Source organism: Gracilinanus agilis, chromosome 2 (assembly GCF_016433145.1).
Source record: "Gracilinanus agilis isolate LMUSP501 chromosome 2, AgileGrace, whole genome shotgun sequence".
Taxonomy (NCBI): Eukaryota; Metazoa; Chordata; class Mammalia; order Didelphimorphia; family Didelphidae; genus Gracilinanus; species Gracilinanus agilis.
In genome coordinates, this window is record NC_058131.1 from 322512288 (window position 1) to 322532157 (window position 19870).

The 19870-nt window shown below is 40.4% G+C and overlaps 1 protein-coding gene across 1 annotated transcript in view; it reads right to left on the reverse strand.

Annotated features, from left to right (window-relative positions):
- The window catches only part of LOC123237373 (DAB2 interacting protein), a 184328-nt gene that overhangs the window by 135165 nt on the left and 29293 nt on the right, over window positions 1–19870 (reverse strand). The window contains exon 2 of the mRNA XM_044664258.1: window positions 9509–9627. Within this exon, the coding sequence (XP_044520193.1) occupies window positions 9509–9627 (119 nt within the window). The remainder of the gene's footprint in view (window positions 1–9508; window positions 9628–19870) is intronic.

Sequence of the window (19870 nt, forward strand, 5' to 3'; positions counted from 1 at the left end):
GACAGCAAGGAGATCAAATCAGTCAACCAAAGAAATTAATTCAGACTATTCATTGGAAGGTCAAATACTAAAGTTGAAATTTAAATACTTTGGCCACATAATGAGAAAGCAGGACTTATTGGAAAAGACCCTGATGTTGGGGAAGATCGAAGGCAAAAGGAGAAGGGAATGGCAGATGAGATGGATAGTGTTGTGGAAGCAATGAAAACATGAACTTGGAAAGACTTGGAGAGATAGTGGAGATAGAAGGAAGTGAACAAATGTTATAAATGTTTTATATTTTCCAAAGCAAATCACTCACAAAAACTCTATTAGGTAGGTGGTACAGATATTGTTATCTCCACTTTTACAGTTGAAAAAACTAGGGCTTGACAAGGTTATTTTATGCTGAAAGGTCATATAACAAGTCATAATATTGAGACCAAACTTGAAATCTCAGCTTCTTGTTTTCAAGCTCAATGCTCCTTTTACTGTGCACTGTTCTAAATAGCTTTAGAGTCTAGGGAAAGCTCCCCGATTTGCTCTCTGTAACTACCATGTAGGCTTGGCCTGGCCTTAGCGTCCACAATGTCTCCCAGCATCTCAAGGCAATTTCCAGGTTCTTCTTATTCATAGGAAAGATCACTTAAATTCCTCCAACAAATTCAGAGATTATAATTTCTTGAAGCAAACAGTCTGTCATAATAGCAAGACTCTATGTGCTTCTTCAGCTTGAAACTGGATAAGCAGTGAATGTGGGAGAAAGAACCTTGGAATCAGGGTACTTGGCACCTGAATCTGTGTTTCCCTCACTTCTCCTTAGTATGACCTTTCAGGAAGACATGACCCCTTGGGACTTCAGTTTCCTCATCTGGAAAATGTATACAATAATATTTCCTTCTATCTTGGAGTTTCTTTGTTAGAAAGTATTTTGAAAACTGTTAAGTGCTATCAAAATATGAACTGTTCACAGATCATAGGATTTAGAGCTGCAAGAGACCTTAGAGATTATCTGATCCAAACCTCTCATGTCAAGGATAAGGAAATAGAGAGGAACAGAGAGGAAGTGACTTGTTCAAAGTAACAAGAATATTAAGTATGAAAGTAGGATTCAAACCTAAATCTTCTGACTCTAGTCAGTTCTCCGAACATACTACCAAGCTGCCTTTCCTCCATCATCATCATCATCATCATCACCATCATCATCATCATTATCTTCTTTTTATTCATCTGGACAACAATATGATAATCACAATGTGTTATTTCTTTCCTTTACAGAAAAAAGGAAGTAGTTCCTCAAATGTCCTTTCAGTTTTCAATACTCACTGTGCGCCATCTATTCAGATATACAGTTATGATCACATTTGATTCCCACCAATAGCAAAGGAAGGGACATTTAAGGAAAGAGGGAACTTTTCCCAAAAGGATGAGTCACTTTGTCTTATTTGTGTGTACATTAATGTAAGAAAGCCCTCCCACCAATACACACACACATACACACACACACAGATTTAGTCTTCTCTTGGAACTGGAATCCCATTCTGAGCTAGCCATATCCTCAGCAGACTGGCTAATTTCCATGATTACTAAAAATACTGCCCAGTTCAGATCTCTAGAAGATACACAAGGGAGCCACAGATATAAAAGGAAAGAGATAAAAATAAAAAGGCAGAAAATAAATTGGTTCTTATAAATGTCCAGTGATCATTTTGTGGCTACCTTATCCCCTTCTTATCCCTGAGACGTACTGTTCCTGCCACTTCCTCCTAGAAGCTTTGAAGGTTTTTAGGACAGCCTTAACCAGACAACTTATGGAAGTCTCGAGAGTCAAATATGTCAGAAGTTCCCAGTATTGTTTGCATTACCCTCCCCCACCAACTTTTCTCTCCATCTTCCTTTCCCTCTACCCCCTGGTAAATAATTCTTGTTCTATCTCTTAACTTGCTGTATGACCTTAAGCAAGTCATTCCCTTAGTGCCTGTGTTTCCCTATCTGTAAAATGGGAATAAAAATCCCTGCTCCAGTGACCTCTCAAGGTTGTGGTGAGGACTATATAAATGTATGATGGAAATTCTGGGAAAAGCAGAAAAGCATTATTAAAATACACATTTTTTTAAATCATTATTAAATCTTCCAGGGCTGAATTTGGTTCCAATTTGAGGGAAGGGGGTGGAGGAGGATGGAGGAAGGGATGAAGAGCCTTTCCTGCTAGTAATTAATTTATGGCTGTATTTCTTCCAAGGCAGAGGCTCGTTTAACAAACATCCATATGTTTGGGACTTTTCAGTGCCAGGGAAAAAGCTGAACTGGGACATTATGTGGGGAATGCCTATACAGGAACTTCCAAAAGCAAGGAGAAGGGAACTCCTGGCAGGGGTGAGAGCAATTTCTTGATCTTTTCTCACCCCAGGAAGCATGATGAATGTGCCAGTTCTAAGGAAGGAAGCAGGAGGCCTTAAGCAGATCTGTTCTTTACCTTTATTTTCAGGGTTACCAGTCTTTATGTTCTGGACACTGCCTGAGGGAATAGTAGAGGGCTTCTCCTGGACCCTGCAGAGACATTAGCTCTCCCTCCCCTCTGTTCTAGAAGGCTGGGTCCCTTTTTTCTCCTGTTTTAGAATTTTTGACCTTCTGTTTCCCCTTTCATCTCAGATCTAGAATATATTGCTGCCCATTCCAGTCTTGTTTGTTTTCTGTAAGAGGTAAGGGCCTGGGTGCAGGGTACCCTCAAAAAAGTGCCTTGTCACTGGGACATGGAAAGACCTAGGCTAGGGAAGGATATGGCTCTGAGCCAAGAAGGCCAGGGAGCTTGCAGAGCAGTCAACCATGTCTAAATTGCATGATCATTCCCCTGGCTCTTTCTTGGCTTAAACACCACTGAGAGCAGTACTTCGAGACAGACCCACATCACGAACAAGGATGTCATAGGATAATTGGTTAGGGAAGAGATACAAGGCAAAGGCCAGACACAAACTAGCACCATGATCTTGAACAAGACATATCTCCTTCCTCAACCTTGGTTTTCTCATCTATAAAATGAAGAGGCTTTAACTGTAAATGAACTAGTACTCACACTTGCTGTTCTAAGATCTGTTCCACCTCTAACATTCTGTGTTCTAACATTCTTCATTCCAAAATCCCTTCTGACTATAAAATTCTGTTTTCTAAGGTTCTTTATGTCTTTGACTTCTTGGTCTACAAGAATTGTGGAGAAATATCAGAAACTAGTGGAAATCATTCACAAGGTATTAATTTCTTATGGGTTTAAGACTGACCACAACCAATAATAAAGAATGGATATGTGTTCTTCATTTTATGAATTATTGGAATTGGAATTGGTACTGTGGCCCAGAAAAGGAAGCAATGTCATACAGTTAATCAGTGGTGAAGGTAAAATTGAAACCTAGGTCTTCTGCTGATGTCCAGCCGAACTATAATACCAAGGCACATTTTATAGTGTTTACATGCCTTAGAGATTGATAGGGTTAAAAATTGCTATCACCATTTCCTGGAGGAAGAAACTGATCCTCAAAGAGCTAACATGACCGGTCCTAGTAACACAGCTACTAAAAGTCAGCACATGGGATGCCAGCTAACAGATTCTGATAACTTAATTCAAGTACTTCAGAGCAGAGATGTCAAGTGTGCCAATCTATAGGGCCCAGATTAAAATATAACTGGAGAATGTTAGCAAAATAAATGAAAATGTGTAAAACAAAAAGAAAAATAAATAGCAAAATAAATGAAAATGCAACATAATATAGATAACATTAATGTGATTTTCTAAGTCAACATGGTTCCTACCATTGGTTTCATAGCCCCCATTGCTATTTGAGTTTGACAGCACTAGTTTAGAAAACTAGAAGCAGAAACAATGTACGATGGCAACCAAAAAAGCTAACAGGAACTCAAGATGCATTGAGAGGCCCAGCTGGGGACTTGGGAGGTGATGATCTCACTGTACTTTGCCTTGGTCCGAGCATACTTGGAGTACTCTGTTCTAGGTGCTCATTTTAAGAAGAAAAAAATAAAACAAAAAACTAAGGAGCATCAAGAAGAAAGAGACTAGGATAGTAGAGGGTTCTCAAGGATGGCTGAAGGATCTGGGGATGCATAATATGGAAAAGACATGATTGGAGGTATGGGGTATGGGATGGGGAATATGATAGTTGTCTTCAAGTATTTTAAGAACTATGAGTGTGTGTCTGTATGTGTTTAAACTTACTGTTTGGTTGCAGAGGACAAAATAAGGAGTGATAGGTGACATTTATAAAAGAGACATATCTAAATTTTATAAAGAAAAAACCTTCATAATATTAGAAAAAATCCAAAAATGGAAGGAGATTGGGGAGTTTCTTTCTACTGCAGTCTATATAGCCTGCAGTTGGATATATTGCTGAGGGGATTCTCCTTCTGGTATGGATTAGACTAGTTAATGCCAAAGACAGCTATGTGGATGGAGTTAAATGGAGTTAGAAAGACCTGAGTTCAGATTCAGCCTCAGACAGCTATGTAACCCTAGGCAAATTGTTTAACCTGTTTGCCTCAATTTCCTCAACTGTAAATAACACCTACCTCTCAGGGTGGGTATGGGGACCAAGTGAGATAATATCTGTAAAGCACTTAGCTCAGAGCTTGGCACATAGTAGGCATAGTATAAATGCTCACTTTCTTCTTCCCTTTCTTCTCTCCCTCATTGTCCTGTTTCTGAAAGATGAACTTACTTCATTAATGACTGTGGATTGTAACAACATCTTGGACTACCCTAAGAAATGAGACAAATTCCCCCAAAGTCAGGGTTCAAATGGCCTGCTTTTCTTCCTGCTAGTCTTATCCTGTTGAGTAAATCCTCCCCTTCACCTATAAACCTTAATCTTATTCACAGACCTTGGTTGCTAATTCTGAGGAGAAGTATCTACATGAATTCAGTCTCAGAATTGAACAAGGGTTTTGACAACTAAAGGTCCCTTAACATCCCCCTTTCTTGAGTAATTTGTCCTATTCCCTCAAACTACAGTCATCTTCTCATTTTATAAAGCTTGTTTAGGCTGGCCAAGTTGAGAGATGACTGCACAGGACAGATTCCCTGAAAGCACTCTATATTACAAAAAAAAAAAAAATTGGGGATTAATCTCTTCTTCGTAGCTAGCCACCATTTCCAGCTCTTTAAGTTAACTTTAACTTAACTTTAAAACCAATTTGCCTCTTTCTTTCTACAATAGCAAGATGAAGTGAGTGCAACAGCATCAGAAGCTCCTCTATTTCAGGGCCGGGTTGCAACATGCCTTCCTTGGTCAGGATCCTCCCTTTGGTCCAATGATCAAAGAATTTAGAACAAGAAGAAGGTACCTTAGAGATCATTTGGACCACCAGCTCTCCTATTTTGAGTAAACTGAGGATCACAAAGAGGAAATGACTTCTGGTGTCATAAAAAGAACAAGGAATTGGAAGGCAAGAGTCCTAGGTTCTCAATCTGTTTCTGCCATTAACTAATCATATGGCTTTAAACAAGTTGCTTGCTATCAGAAATGCACCAACCACCAGTGGATCCATGGATAGAATTTAGGGAGTCTGTAACCTTGGATATGATAAATGGTTATATCTTTATTTTCACTAACCTCTGGCTCCCTTTGTAATGCTATATATTAAAAACATTATTCTGAGAAAAGATTCAGGTTTCAAACTATACTGCCAAAGGAGTCTGTTACATGCAAAAAAAAAGGGGGTTAAGAACCCCAGAACTAGATGATTCTTTTTCTTTTTTAAATGAAATTTAAATTTTTTTAAAATTTTAATGTAAAAAAAATTTTTAAGATAATCCTTTCCTTCTTTCTTAGAAATGATACTAAGTATTGATTCTAAAGCAGAAGAATAATAAAGGCTAGCTGACTGGAATTAAATGACTTGCTCATGGTCACAAGGTAGGAGTCCACATTTGAATCCAGGACCTCCTGACTCTGGCCTGGTACTCTATCTACTGTGCTACCTAGCTGCCCCTGTCTAGATGACTAGATGATTTCTGAAGTACTTTTCAATGCTTTAAGGTTTAACCTTCATTCTATAATTCTTACCCAGAGTCTTTCTTTCACTGTACTTGGGAAATCTGAGCTTTCTTTCTTTGCCAGAGAATGCCACAGAACCAGATTTTGTTGATATAAAATTAATAATCCGATGCTGCACCACTGCCAGACTGACATCCTGTTAACAGTGCTAGTGTTTAGTATCATTTCAGGAAATGGATCCCTCGCCTGTCCTGTAAGGTAGGTGCTCTCAGACTTCCTCAACCCTCCACTCTCCTCATTATCGTCAAAATTTGCTACTAAATAGACCCAAGGAGATCACCCTTGCCTCGCCTCCACCTATGACCCTGTCCACATACAAGCCACAGCTGACAATGGAGGTATCTGTCCATTTTTCTGCTGCCTAATTCCTGTTAACAGGAGGGAATCATTACATACACACTGCAAGCTCACAAACGTGGAAACGCATACAGAGGCTGGGCCTCCATCTGTGCTGCTGCACTCCATCGATGTACCATAGGATAGTCCCAGAGCCAAAAAGGGCCAGAGTATAGCCAGAGTACATACATGAACACCTGCATACGGGTGCAGAGACTCCTGATGCTCCGAGTATACTGTTGAGTAAAGGGAATCGTGGAAGTGGGCATGGTCCTCAGTCAGGGAGGCAGAGCAGTTGAAAATGTTGCTAGGCTGTAACAAAGACAGCAAGTGCCTCAAGCTGCCTAGTCTCTCTAGCCCCATATATGGGAGCTCCCTGGCACAGGGAGAGCCCAGGTCTTCGATTGAGGTTTCTCAGTTTAGAAAGGGTTTGTCTGTGGACTTGGAATGAATAGAAATGCATTTGGAGACAGCAGTTTCCAGGGAAAGAGAGAGAGAGAGAGAGAGAGAGAGAGAGAGAGAGAGAGAGAGAGAGAGACACTGAATGGGTTGGGCAAGATATCTCAGGGGAAGGCAGAATCACAGGAAGATTGGATGCAGCCTGAGAAAGCTCTTAGGTCACTTAAATGCCCATTCAATCTACTAGAAGAGCTGGTCTATAATATAGAATTTACACGCCTTGGTCTGCTGTGGGGGATTGGCTGGAAGAGTGAGAAATCCAACTCAGTCCGCCTATGTGCTTCTTGTTTCTATGTTTGGAAGCTTACAAGGGACTAAGGCAAGGAAGAAGGATTTGGGGAAGGGAAGTAGGTGGAAAGGAGGTTCAGACTAGCTGAAAGGCTTCAGGAGACACAATGTTCTATCCCTTCACCTCTCAGGGAAACAATACCCCAACTGGGAACTGACAAGAGCTCTTCTAGCAGAGGTTGAATAATAGTAAGGGGATGGCATCTGTCATAAAAGAAAAGGGCCCTAGAGAGGCAGTGTCCACTGGGTCAACCAAAGGGCATAAGAAGACATGCCTTTGCCTAGAAAAATCTCCTCTGAAATTCCCATTGCTACTTTCAGCTTTCTTTCCCTCATAAGCCTGACAGCTACCCAGCCTCATTCCCCCTACCTCTAACACATCTCCAGCTATGCTCAGCTCATCCATAAGAGACATGGCAAAAGGGGGAATGGAATAGCTTTCTTGTTTGGTCTACAGGGTTGCTGCCAACCCTGGAAAGGTTTTGAATGAGCAATTCTCCTTTCTACTTCCCATCATAAGGAGAAACATGACCAGCAGACTCCGGAGGTAGAGAGGACTTATCCACATACCTTAAAGTTGCCTTCTCTGTTCCTTGGCAAGTCAGCGCCCTACTGAGAACAGTTTCCCCCTGCTCCCTCCTCTCACCATATGCCTGGCCCCAGAGGGGGAGCCACTTTATCATTTTATGTCACTATTTTACAAGTTTCCCTCAAGGACCCATATGACAAATACCCTGAGGTTAAACATAAAATGTACTTCTGAGAGAATGGTCACTAGTGTGTGTAATGAGGGCAAGGTATTGAGAAGCATTCAAATACCACCCATCAAAGCAAACAGAAGTGGTGCATGTCCAAGATCCAGAGTATTCCAGACAGCAGAAGGAATACTAGAATAATGACTGAATGTTCCTAAGAAGAGAATGCTTCTCCCTGATGAAGCAACATTCTCCTGGGTCTATCAGTGTCCTTGCCCCACCAGTGTCTGTGTCTCTCCAGGGTTCCAGAAGTTTGTGGCATGTTCTTCATCCACAGTTGGGGGAAGGTGAAAGGTACTCCTCCCATTCTTTTCTCTCACACACACACACACACACACACACACACACACACACACACACAGAGTGTGTGTGTGTGTGTGCGTGCGCGCACGCGCGCACTTAGACATATTTCCAATCTGATTCAGATAACTCCAGCCTTTAAGGCCAGGATGCTTAATGGCAGGGAGATGGTGAAACAACACCTCTCTCCTTCCCACCTATCCCCCTGCATATATACCACATTTTTAAAAAAGTCATACATGTCTTAACATTTACAATTCTGCTAACAATTATCTACCTGGAGCTTCAAAGGACAAAATAATTAAAACAAGGAGCTTAATTTCTTTCAACCTTTGTTCTCTTCCACCATGCTGTCTTCCAGGTTCTCATCTATTCTCATTTACAACCCTTGCCCCTTCCCCCTCATCTCTGTGCCATGCAAAGCATTCTCTTAGTCTAGTATCTGCTCTCATACCTATCAAAGACATTATAGGTGGCAGAAAAGAACTGTAGGTTGGGGGTAGCAAAGGGTCAGCACAGAATTTTTCATAAATTGGGGAGGAGGGGAGGAGAGATTGTTGCCAGAAAGGTACAAGGGAGAAGAATGAAAAAGAGGATATTAATCTTGTTCCCCACTCCAATCAACTAGCTTTTTCTGTGCTAGCTTCCTGCAAACCAAAGCCCTAAAACCCAATACTGTATGGGGCCCAATAATATCCTGCTTTTCCCCCTACCACTAACATCATTTATAAGTAAGACTTGTAAGGGGCAGGGGACAGGACATATAGCCAGGAGAGGCTCTGGCATCTCTCTCTCAGGATGGACTATGACCCAAGAAAAATAAGATGGAAAGCAGAACTGAGGAGGAAAGGGATGTTTATCTTTGTACCCTCCTGGCCAAGCCCCCCATTACCCAGCATCAATCTGTGCCACTTCTCTTCAAGCCTCAGTCAAAGTCCCCATTCCTGTACAGTATCCCCCAACACAGGTACCACTGGTGGCAGTGCTGGACCAGGCATGGGGCAGGAGGTCAGCAAAAACTGCTGATGACTCTTCCCAGGGGAACTATGACCCTGGAAAGGTAGACCAAAGAAGAGGAACAAAGAAGGTGGGGCCAAATACACTCCCACTACCCAGGTCCATTTCACCTAGACCCTTTGTACCACCTTCTTTAAACCAAATCAAAAGCATCCTTCTCAATCGTCCTCCATCTCCCCACAGCATTAGTCAAGGGGCTGGAGGTGGGGGCCAGTGCCCATCCAATCACCTACCCCCCCTTACATACAGTGCCCCCCTTCACCCTCTCCTCCCCCAGACACCGCCCCCTGGCCACTAGCGGGGCTTACCTACCTCTCATTGTCCGTGCTCCGGAACCCAGGGAGGATGTGGCGGAAGCTGTTATTGCGATCGAGCCTAGGCTGGCTCTTTGTCCGTTTGATGGAGCCTTTGAGCCGGCGGCTGAGGAAGCCCTGCGGGCAGGAGATGAGGAGAGCAGGTTAGCCCCCAGCCCTCCCAGACAAGAAGGGCAGCCCCGGAGGAGGGGGCCCGGAGGGAGGGCACTCCCGGCTCCCAGGCTCCCTGGCTCCCGCCCAGCCCGGGCCAATGCGCATTGCTGTCAGCAAGGCTCCCTCCAGCTCGAGCTCCAGCTCCTGAGCTCCTGGCCCCAGCTCCCTCCGAGGGCTGGATCCAGCCCACATCTGCTCCAGCCGACGGCCAGCCGGGCGACGTAGACGGGAGACTCCCCTAAGCCTCTGTTGCCATAGCAACCACCAGCCTGAAGAGCAGATTGCAACTAAGAGGGGAGGGGAGGGGGTGGTCTCTGGGTGGGGCAAGGAGAGTCCAGTACCCCCTGCCTCTGCATCCCCCAACAGTGTCTGCCTGTGTGTATAGAGTGTGTGTGTGTTGTGTGTTGTGTGAAGGAGGGAGAAGGGCCACAAGAACCTCGAGTATGGTGGGGGACCACTGTAACTCCAACTCCTTACTTCAGAACCTTTTCATCAAATCTTACTGAAATGAGGTCATGGCCATTCAAGGAGGCTCAATGGACAGCAGACTCCCTGCTAATCAAAACTCAGGTGCCCTCCTTCCACCCTCAAGAACTAGCAGGTCTTCCCAGTACCTAGATAGAAGCCATGAAGGGTGGGTGGGAGCTCTAACAGCTAAATTTCTGGTTATGCAGTCAAAGCAGAGGGTTCATTTTAACTTTGCCACTAATTCATTGTACGACCTCGGACAAGTCATTAAATCCCAGAGAGTATTTTCTTCTCTATTAAATGAGGGGGGTTGGTCTAACATCCTCTTTTCTTAAAGTCTTTTCATTCTATGATTCCATGATTCCAAAGGGGCTATAAAATTTGAAAATACAAAAACTGGGAGGCAGAGGGTGGAGAGAACAGCAGTTTTAACTATATCCATACTAGAATAGCAAAGTATACGTAGGGTAAGCCCAAGAACACCACCACCAATATGTGCTTCAGCCCAGCTTTAATGATTTCATTTTCTCCTTAAAACAACCCTAGGAGGTAGGTGCTATTATTATCCTCATTTTATAGATGTGGAAATAGAGACTCAAAATGATTAAGTGGCTTATCCATGATAACATAGCTAAGAAGTGCCTGAGGCAGCATTTGAACCCAGGTCTTCCTGTCTCCAAGTTCAGAACTTCATCCATTGCATCCACAGCTAAGATGTTAATTGATAAATATGAGATCTGTCAGCTAAGACTGAAAGTGGGACCCTCTCACTCTCCATGTTCCTTTAAGACTTGAGTTTTTTCCTTTTTAAGGGAAAGATCAGGTCAAATGATGCTTCCTATAAGAAGTCCTCACTGATCATTTCCCCTTCTATCCTCCCACCCCAACACACAACCATGGAAGTGTTTTCTCTTTTCTCAGAACCTCATAATAATAATAACTAGTCTTTATATATAGCATGTAAAGGTTTTCAAATCCCTTTACATAACTCATTTTTACCCTCACAACATCCTGGGGAGGCAGCTACTATTAAGATGATGAAACTGAGGAAAATAGAGGTTAAGTGATTTGTGTAAGGTCACACAGCTAGTAAGTGTCTGAGATCAAATTTGAACTCAGGTTTTTCTACCTCCAGATCCAGAGCTCTATCCAGTGCACCTCCTAGATAGCTGGTATAATAGCTTGGATCTACTTAACTACACTTTCATAGACTGCCTTTTATCATCAGAGGATCATGGACCTTAAAGCTGAAGAGATCTTTTTTTTTTTTTAATCTAGTCTAATTCCTTCCTTTTATAAATGAGGAAGCTTAGGTCCAGAGCTATTAAGTTATTTGTCCAAGGTCACAGAGTAGGGATTCAAACCAAGACCCTCTGCTTCCAAAACTCTAGGGTTCTTTCCACTCTTCCTCTATAGTTTTCTCTATTCATGTTTTATTTCCCCAGTGAACACAATGAGAATAGACACTGTGGCAGTTTTTGTTGTATGGCCTACCATACCTAGCTTCTTAAATGTTCATTAAACGATTGCCTATCCCAAATAAAAGACTATGAAATTTTAGGATAGGAATGCTGCAAAGACAGCTAGTTGTCTACTCAGAATAAATCCTGGGTCATTTCTCATCAGTTTTCCAGGAAAGGTCCCCTGAATCTGATAGATCTGCTCATAACCGCCAATGTTTCACTGCCCTGAGATACAAATTTTCAATTATCAAGGGATACTTGACCCAGATGGTGGTGAGAAGCAGGGAGAAGAGGGAGACAAACTCCAAGATGACTTCAAATATTAGATTTTATCTGGGTAGTATGTTATTATGTGGATAACATACTATCCCATGAGCCTGGGAGATAATGGCACCACTCCAATGGGCTATTTGCTTATTCTGAAGAGTTAATGTTCTACATAATCTGAACATTACATTTCCTCTTTATCTGAGTAACACAATAAGAAAAATGAGGTCTATGACAGTCCCTGTGATGGCCCCTGCTGCTGAATATGCTAATAGAACTCAGGCAGGCACAAAGCCGGGCAGGTTTTGGGAAAGGATAACCACGGTTGTGTCATTGGCTGCCTGGCTCTCAGTAGAACTGTGAAGTTGACACCCTTTCCCTTTTGGCAGTCACTTTTATCCCCTTCTTTGCATCTGGGATCAAGGGTTTCTGTGCTACCTCAGTCCCTAATGTCAGGAAGAAAGTTTCTGATAGCCTCACAGAATGTTACAGATGAAATGATCCACAGAACATAGAACATTAGACTGTGACCTAGACATGTAATTTTAGACAAAGAACATTAGAACATAGAATACATGTCTGGAAGAGATTTTAGAACATATAATGGTACAGCAGAGAAAGTAGGATGATGGGAAGTAGCCCTTAGCAAATAAAGCAGTGGAACACTGAATTTCAGTCCTAAAAGAACTATTCAAAGTCTAGTACAACCAGATTTTGGCACTACAGCTGGATAGAGAAATATTTCTGGATCGGCCTTATGCTTTTCCTGGAATAAAAAAATTCTCAATGAAGAAATTCTCTCCATCAAAGTAGATTAGCACCTGACGTGCATTTTTTTCTTTTTTCTTTTCTTTTGTAAGATTTAGAGATTTGTCTGGGGTCACTGAGTGGTTAAATTATTAAATTAAATTTAAAAAATATATATGTATGTATATCCATGTGTATATGTTATATACATACATATAACACCTGTGTCTATATACACATATGTATATATTTCCCTTTACACTTTACAGTTTTGGAAAATAATATCTGTAAAGAATAAGGGACTTGTACCACTTTTCCCCAAGGTCACATGGCTGATAAATAGCCAAGTCAGAACTAGAATACAAGTCTTCTAACTCCCAGGCCAATATTCTTTTCTGAATTGTTTTGGTTAGTCTTGGCCTCCTCAAATTAATTTGCTCAATTCTAACATAGACAGAAGAGACAGGTCTCTTTCTGCCATATTTATAGGAAACCATACATATCCCTAATATCCATTTTCCTTTCCTCCTATCTCCTTCAGTTTAGGTTACTCAGAAAAGCAAGGCTGGCAAAGAGTTTAGGTACTAAAAAAGACAGAAAAGCAAGGTCTGACAAAGAGTTTAGGAACTAAAGAAGACAGGAGGGCAGCAAGGCACAGAAGGAAGGAGATTCTACTACTTTCTGGTTCCTTGACCTTTCTGGAAATGTGGTTCAAATAACTTTTGCCTCAACTGGAGCTATAGGTCAGGCTGTAAAGCAGCTATACTATCTTAAGAATCTTCTTTGTGGAATGAAGGAACCTCTATCCCCAGGTTTCCGAGCCTTGGCTCAGTATGTCTTGATCTGCTCTTTGGCCCATGAGTAAATACCCAAGATAGAGGTTCCTCCAACCTGCCTTGGTTAGAGCTCTTGGGGACTTTTGGAAGCAATAGCAGGTGGTGGGGCTGGGGGAGAGTGAAAGAACACTGGATTTGGTAAGGAGACCTGGCTAGGAAAACAACTAGCTATGTGACTAGTCAAGTCATTTCCCCCTCACTGCCTATCATTTTCCTCATTTGTAAAATATGGGGATAGACCTGGATGATACAGTCTGTTTCAGCTCTGGATCTTAAGATGTGACTCCCCATCCTGAGAAGAAACACAACCGGTGTTCTCAAAGTTATGTCAAAAACACAATGCAAGCCCTGACTGGAAGTCCAGAAAACAGAAAGGGTTGAATTTTAATGAGGGATTTAATCATAAAGAACTTAATCATCTCATTTAGGTATTTTTAACAAATGGATCTTGAGCATGGTGGACTCTCTTTCCTACTTATTAGCCAGGTAAATTATGGAAGTAACTATATGACAGAAGGGATCCATACATAGTTCTGTTAAATCTGGAGTTCTTAACCATTTTTGTTTGACAAGGATATCTCTTTGGCAGTCCAGTGAAACCTATGGTCCCCTTTTGCAGAATAATGTACTTTTGCAAAGGAAACCAATTATATTGAAATACAGTTATCAAAATACTAAAAGAGAACAAGCTCATTTATGCCAGGTTAAGACCCTCTGCTGGAAATAGTGAGCTCCCAGAGGGCAATGACGAATAACAATTCAATGTTTAGAAGTTAAGTGCTACTCAAAGGTTCGACTATATAAACTAGAGACTGTTTCTACTACCTGCTTGTACATGTAATGTTTCATTCCCTCCTCTTTGCATATTTATAAATACATATAAAATATATTTAATACATTTAAATATATAATATATTGGTTGGTGAAAAGAATAACACAGTTATGAATATATAATATATGTAACATATTTAGAATATATTTTAACATATAATTAACATAGGTTAATGAAAAGAAATACATGTATAACAATTTAATATATGTATCGTAATATGTTTAATGTATATAAAATATACATATGTGTATATTTCACATCCAAGTGTAGTAACCCTGAAACTCATGGATCCCTTGTGGGGGAATGGTATCAATTGACCCAAAATTAAGAATCCCTTCATTAGGATACAAAATATTAAGAGATAGAAAGGACCCAAAAACATTGTGTTAAGGCTGGAGGTAAGCTTTTAACATTGACTGTTCTCTTCACTTACACCTCTTAGAAGCCCTAGTTCCTTTCAAAACTCATCTCAATTGCTTCTTCCTACAAGGAACCTTTCTTGATATCTGCAGTTCTCCATTTTCTCCCTAATAAAAATAATGACCACATACTGACTTTGCCTAAAAATTCTGTATTTATGAAGCTGTATTTGAAACCTTTCAAGCCTAGAAGCCTGGCTGCCATTGTCTTTGAAAATCTGAAGTATTTATTGTTCTCCCAAAACTGCTGGGAAAATAGGAACATAGTCTGGAAGAAATTAAGTTTAGAACAATGCTTTACAATATATAATAGGATTAGCTCTAACTGAATAAATGACAAATATAAAAAAAGATCATAATCAAAAACAAATTAGAGGGGGTATCGAGGTGGCTCAGTAAATAGAGTGCCAGGCCCAAGGACCTGGGTTCAAATCTGATCTCAGACATTTCCTAAGCTGGTCAAGTCCCTTAACCCTGTTTGCCTGGCCACTGATCTTTTGTCTTAGATTGTTACTAGGATAGAACATAAGGACCTAAGGAAAAAAACAACAAATTAGAGGAAGAAAGGAAGACATTTCCTTTCAGAACTATGGATAGAAGAATTCATGACCAAACAAAAGACAAAGAGGATCATGGAAGATAAAATGGACAATTTTGATACATAGAAATTTTAAGGTTTTGCACAAACAATACAAAATGCAGGTCGAATTAGCAGGAAAACAATTTAGTGAGGAAGAAATCTTTATAGGAAGTTTCTCCAATAAAAAGTCTCATTTCTAAGATATATAAAGAATTGATTCAAATTTATAAGAATCAGAATAATTCTCCAACTGATAAATGTGTTCAAGTGAGAGGAGGACAAAGGAATAAATCCAAGATATCAATAACTAAATGAAAAATGCTATAAATAACAAATAACTAGAGAAATACAATTTAGAGTAAATCTGAGCTGGCTTTATCCCACCCATCTGGTTGGCAAAGATGATCAAAAAAGTATAATGAAAAATGTTGAAGGTGATGTGGGGTAAAATAGGCATTTTAAGAAACCATTGGTAGAGCTGTGAGTTGGTACAGCTATTCTGAAAATCAATTTGGAATAATATCTAAAAGTCACTAAACTTTACATTCCCTTTGACCCAGTGATCATATTTCTAGACATATTCTCAGAGAGATCAAAGAAACGGGAAAAGCATCCATAGATGCAAAAAATATTTATAGCAGTTCTTTTTGTAGAGGCAAAAAAAAAACCACAACAAACAACTGGGAACTAAGGAGGAGTGTCTCTTCAATTGGGAGAATGGCTAAACAAATTATAATAAGAATTTAATGGAATATTGTAAGTGCTGTAAGAAATTATGAAAAGGATCCTTTCATGAAACCTGAGAAGTCCTGGGTTCAAATTTGGCCTTAAACATTTCCTAGCTGTGTGACTCTGGGCAAGTCATTTAACCCCTATTGCTTAGGCCTTACCGCTCTTCTGCCTTGGAACCAACATTACAGTATTGATTCTAAGGTGGAAAGTATGGGTTTTAAAAAAGAAAGAAAGAAACCTGGGAAGACTAGTATGAACTAATATAAACTAAAACAGGCAAAACAAAGAATACTTTATATAATAATGTTTTCAAATATTTAAGGACTCTGATCAATAGAATGACCAACCATGATTCTAGAAGCCTGAGGAGGAAGAATGCTTTCCTCCTGCTGATAGAAAAGTGATGGATATAAGATACAAAAGGAGACAGACATTTTTGGACATGGCCAATGCAAGAATGCATCAACTCTGCATTATTCGTTTATTTTCCTTTTTTTGTTTTTTTCAATTGGGATAGGGTAAAAGGGACTAAATAAATGCTTATTAATTGAAAAAAGTAAAATGAAATGGAGAAAATACAATCCCAGATTACTTCCATACCACAGTGAGGCATCACAGTAGGATTTGGAAATATCAGTGATTATTATACCACTTCGACATATATTCCATTCCAATCCACTTCCTCTCCTGAGATATGTCTGTAGCTCTCAAAAACTGAACTTCCTTCCTTCTTTTTTTTTTGTAAACCTTTATCTTCTGTTTTGGAGCCAATACACAGTATTGGCACCAAGGCAGAAGAGTGGTAAGGGTGGGCAATGGGGGTCAAGTGACTTTCCCAGGGTCACACAGCTGGGAAGTGTCTGAGGTCAAATTTGAACCTGGGACCTCCCATCTCTAGGCCTGGCTCTCAATCCACTGAGCTATCCAGCTGCTCACCTTACTTCCTTCTTTGGTTTGGATATTTGCCATAACTAATACAACCAAATGCCAATATTATATTTGTCCTGTGGATATTGCTCTCTAGAAGGTGATATATTTAGTCAAGCACACAAGATGATGCAACATGTGAGCCTGGGTAGTTGGGAGAGGCTTCCTGGAAAAGTTTAGATTTAATATGGTCCTTGAAGCTTAGATAAGACTGAATGGAGAGAAAGCCAAGAAGAAGGTAGATTTACTTGATTATCATGGGAGTAGAGAGAGAGATGGTGGCCAGAGCAAAGAAGGCTTGTCATCAAAAATGATCACTGATCACTCTGCAGTGGAGAGTTTTGAAGCTGAGTAATAAGAGTGTGGGGCATGGGCAGCACACCAGAGTGAAGGGTCTAAGAGTTAAGATCACAATAAAATCTTGCTTTCCTTCTGTTTCCCATTGTTTTTACAATTGTTGTTGCCAGAAGGAACCAGCGCAGCTCTCATTACCAGCTTGGTGGGAAGAAATGAGACTTTTGAGGATTGTGAATACTTACTTGGCAGAGCTAATGAGTTGTAGGGACTTTTGGGGTGGTGTAGAAACAGAACCTCCAGAGGGCATTAGCTGTCATGGGTATACCCAGGGACTCCCAATCAAAGGCAAGGAAGATGTCTGGAGAAGCTACGGCCCTAAGCCAGCTAGGCTCTCCCAGGGCTCAAAACAAACAGTTCTCTGGAATCTCTGTCCTTGATTGCCATAGGAGGGTTAGATTTGGGATGTTAGCAATGCCAAAAATGTCCTCTGTCCTCAAGGAATTCTTTTTAAGAAATCCACTCTCAACAATATAAACAAATGTGTGTGGGCCCTGCTATACTAAAAACAAAGCACACACACAATCACTATACAAATAACTGAATTCAAGATCACACAGGGTTACAACTAGAAGGGACTTTACAAAACATAATGTTAGAACAAATGTTACAGCTAGAAGAGAGTGTGGAAATTGGCACACTTCTCCATGCATAAAAGTCTTTGCCTTATAAACAGTCAAGTATTTATGATAAGCATCATGGTATAATGGATGACTCAGAGTCAGGAAATTTTGGGTTTAAGTCCCAGCTATGATACATCCTAGCCTTGTGATCACAGGCAAAGCATGCCTTCCTTTCCTTATCTCTGACATGAGGATAATTCCTGTAATGTCAACTTCATAGGGTTGTTGTGACTCAAATGATATGATATATGTAAAGTACTTTGTAAACCTTAATGAGCTTAATAAATGCCAGTTGTTATTGTTATCATCTAGTCTAACTGCTCCGTTTTACAAAGATAGAAACTGAAGCCAAGTGACATAAATGTCTTCTCCAACAACACAGTTAACAGTAAAGCCAGAATTCAAACCCATATCTCCTGGCTCATCCTATCACCATTAAAAGCCTGGGTGTTCTCGTTCTCTCTCTCTCTCTCTCTCTCTCTCTCTCTCTCTCTCTCTCTCTCTCTAAAATGAATGAATTTAAAAATACAGGAGAAGAATGAAAAGGCAAGAGGTTTTTTAGATAATGTCTTTCAGGTGAGATACAGCCAAAAATTCTCCAAAATTGGACATCCATTAAAAACGAGAAGGAAAAGACCACTCAACTTTTGCATTCATAGGGATCATTTTGCATATTTTGCATATTTTGCCTAGACAAGATATGTAGAAACACCAGGAATTAACATATGACAGAGTCTGCAATAATAACAGAAGGGACAGATTGACTCCTGCAGAAGTAGGAAGTGAATGGCTGGACTAGGATAGGGGTGAAGAGGAGCTACTGCTCCTTACTTTCATCTCTGCCCCACTGAGAGGTCCCATAGTCTCAGGGCAAAGACTGAGACAAAGCTTTGTTGAACAATATTTCCTACTGAAATTGACCTTTGGGGTCATTTTATACAAACCCCTCAGTTTACAGAAGAGAAAAATTAGTCCCAGAGAATAGAACTTTAATCTAGGTTACTAAATTTGTTGGAAACAAATAATACAGGTCTAGCATCTGATGTTCCTTATTCCAAGTCTAGGTCTCTTCCCCCCCTAAAATGAGTTATTGGCATAGCTAAAATTAGTTATTCTGGTAGGGAGTCACTGGAGGTCTTTAAGAGAAAGCTGGATGACTACTTTTTGGGAATACTGCAAAAGGGTTTCCTGATCAGATATGTTCAGATAGGATGTCCTCTGGATATACCTTTCAGCTCTCAGATACTGACTTCTTACTGTTCCTCGAATATGACACTCCATCTCACCACCTGAAGCATTTACACGGACTGTTCCCCACATGCTTTTCCTCTTACAGGTTTCTGCCTCCTAGCTTTCTTCATGCCTCAGGAAAAAAGCCATCTTTTATAAGAAGTCTTTCCTCAATTCTAGTGTCTTCCCCCTGTTGATTATTTCCAAATTATCCTATATCTAGTTTGTTTGCATATAGTTGTTTGCATGTTTTCCCCTCATTAGACTGTTATTAGCTCCTTGATAGCAATGTCTTTTGTCTTTCATTGTATCCCCAGCACCTAGCAACATACCAAACACATAGTAGGTTCTTAATATATGTTTATTTACTATTTACACACATATTAATAATACAGATAAACACACAAGATTTTCTAGACCAAGACCACACAATCACATAAGTAAATATGCAAAAGGCTTTATCTCAGGCTGAATTTTCCTCTACAAAGTTCAGTAATGGGAGGTTAGGTAGTGGGTACCAGGCTATGTTAATGTAACCTAAAATTAGCCCTTTGGAATGCCAAACTACATCAAAAGTTCAAACCATATTTGCAATACACTGAGGCTTCTAGACACTTTAAAAAAAAATGAATTGTATTATAGCAACATCTGTCACAGATTTCCCTGAATATAGCAGAAAAAGTAATGTTTGAACATGTAAAGAAAGAACCCTACCCAGCCACTGCCAAC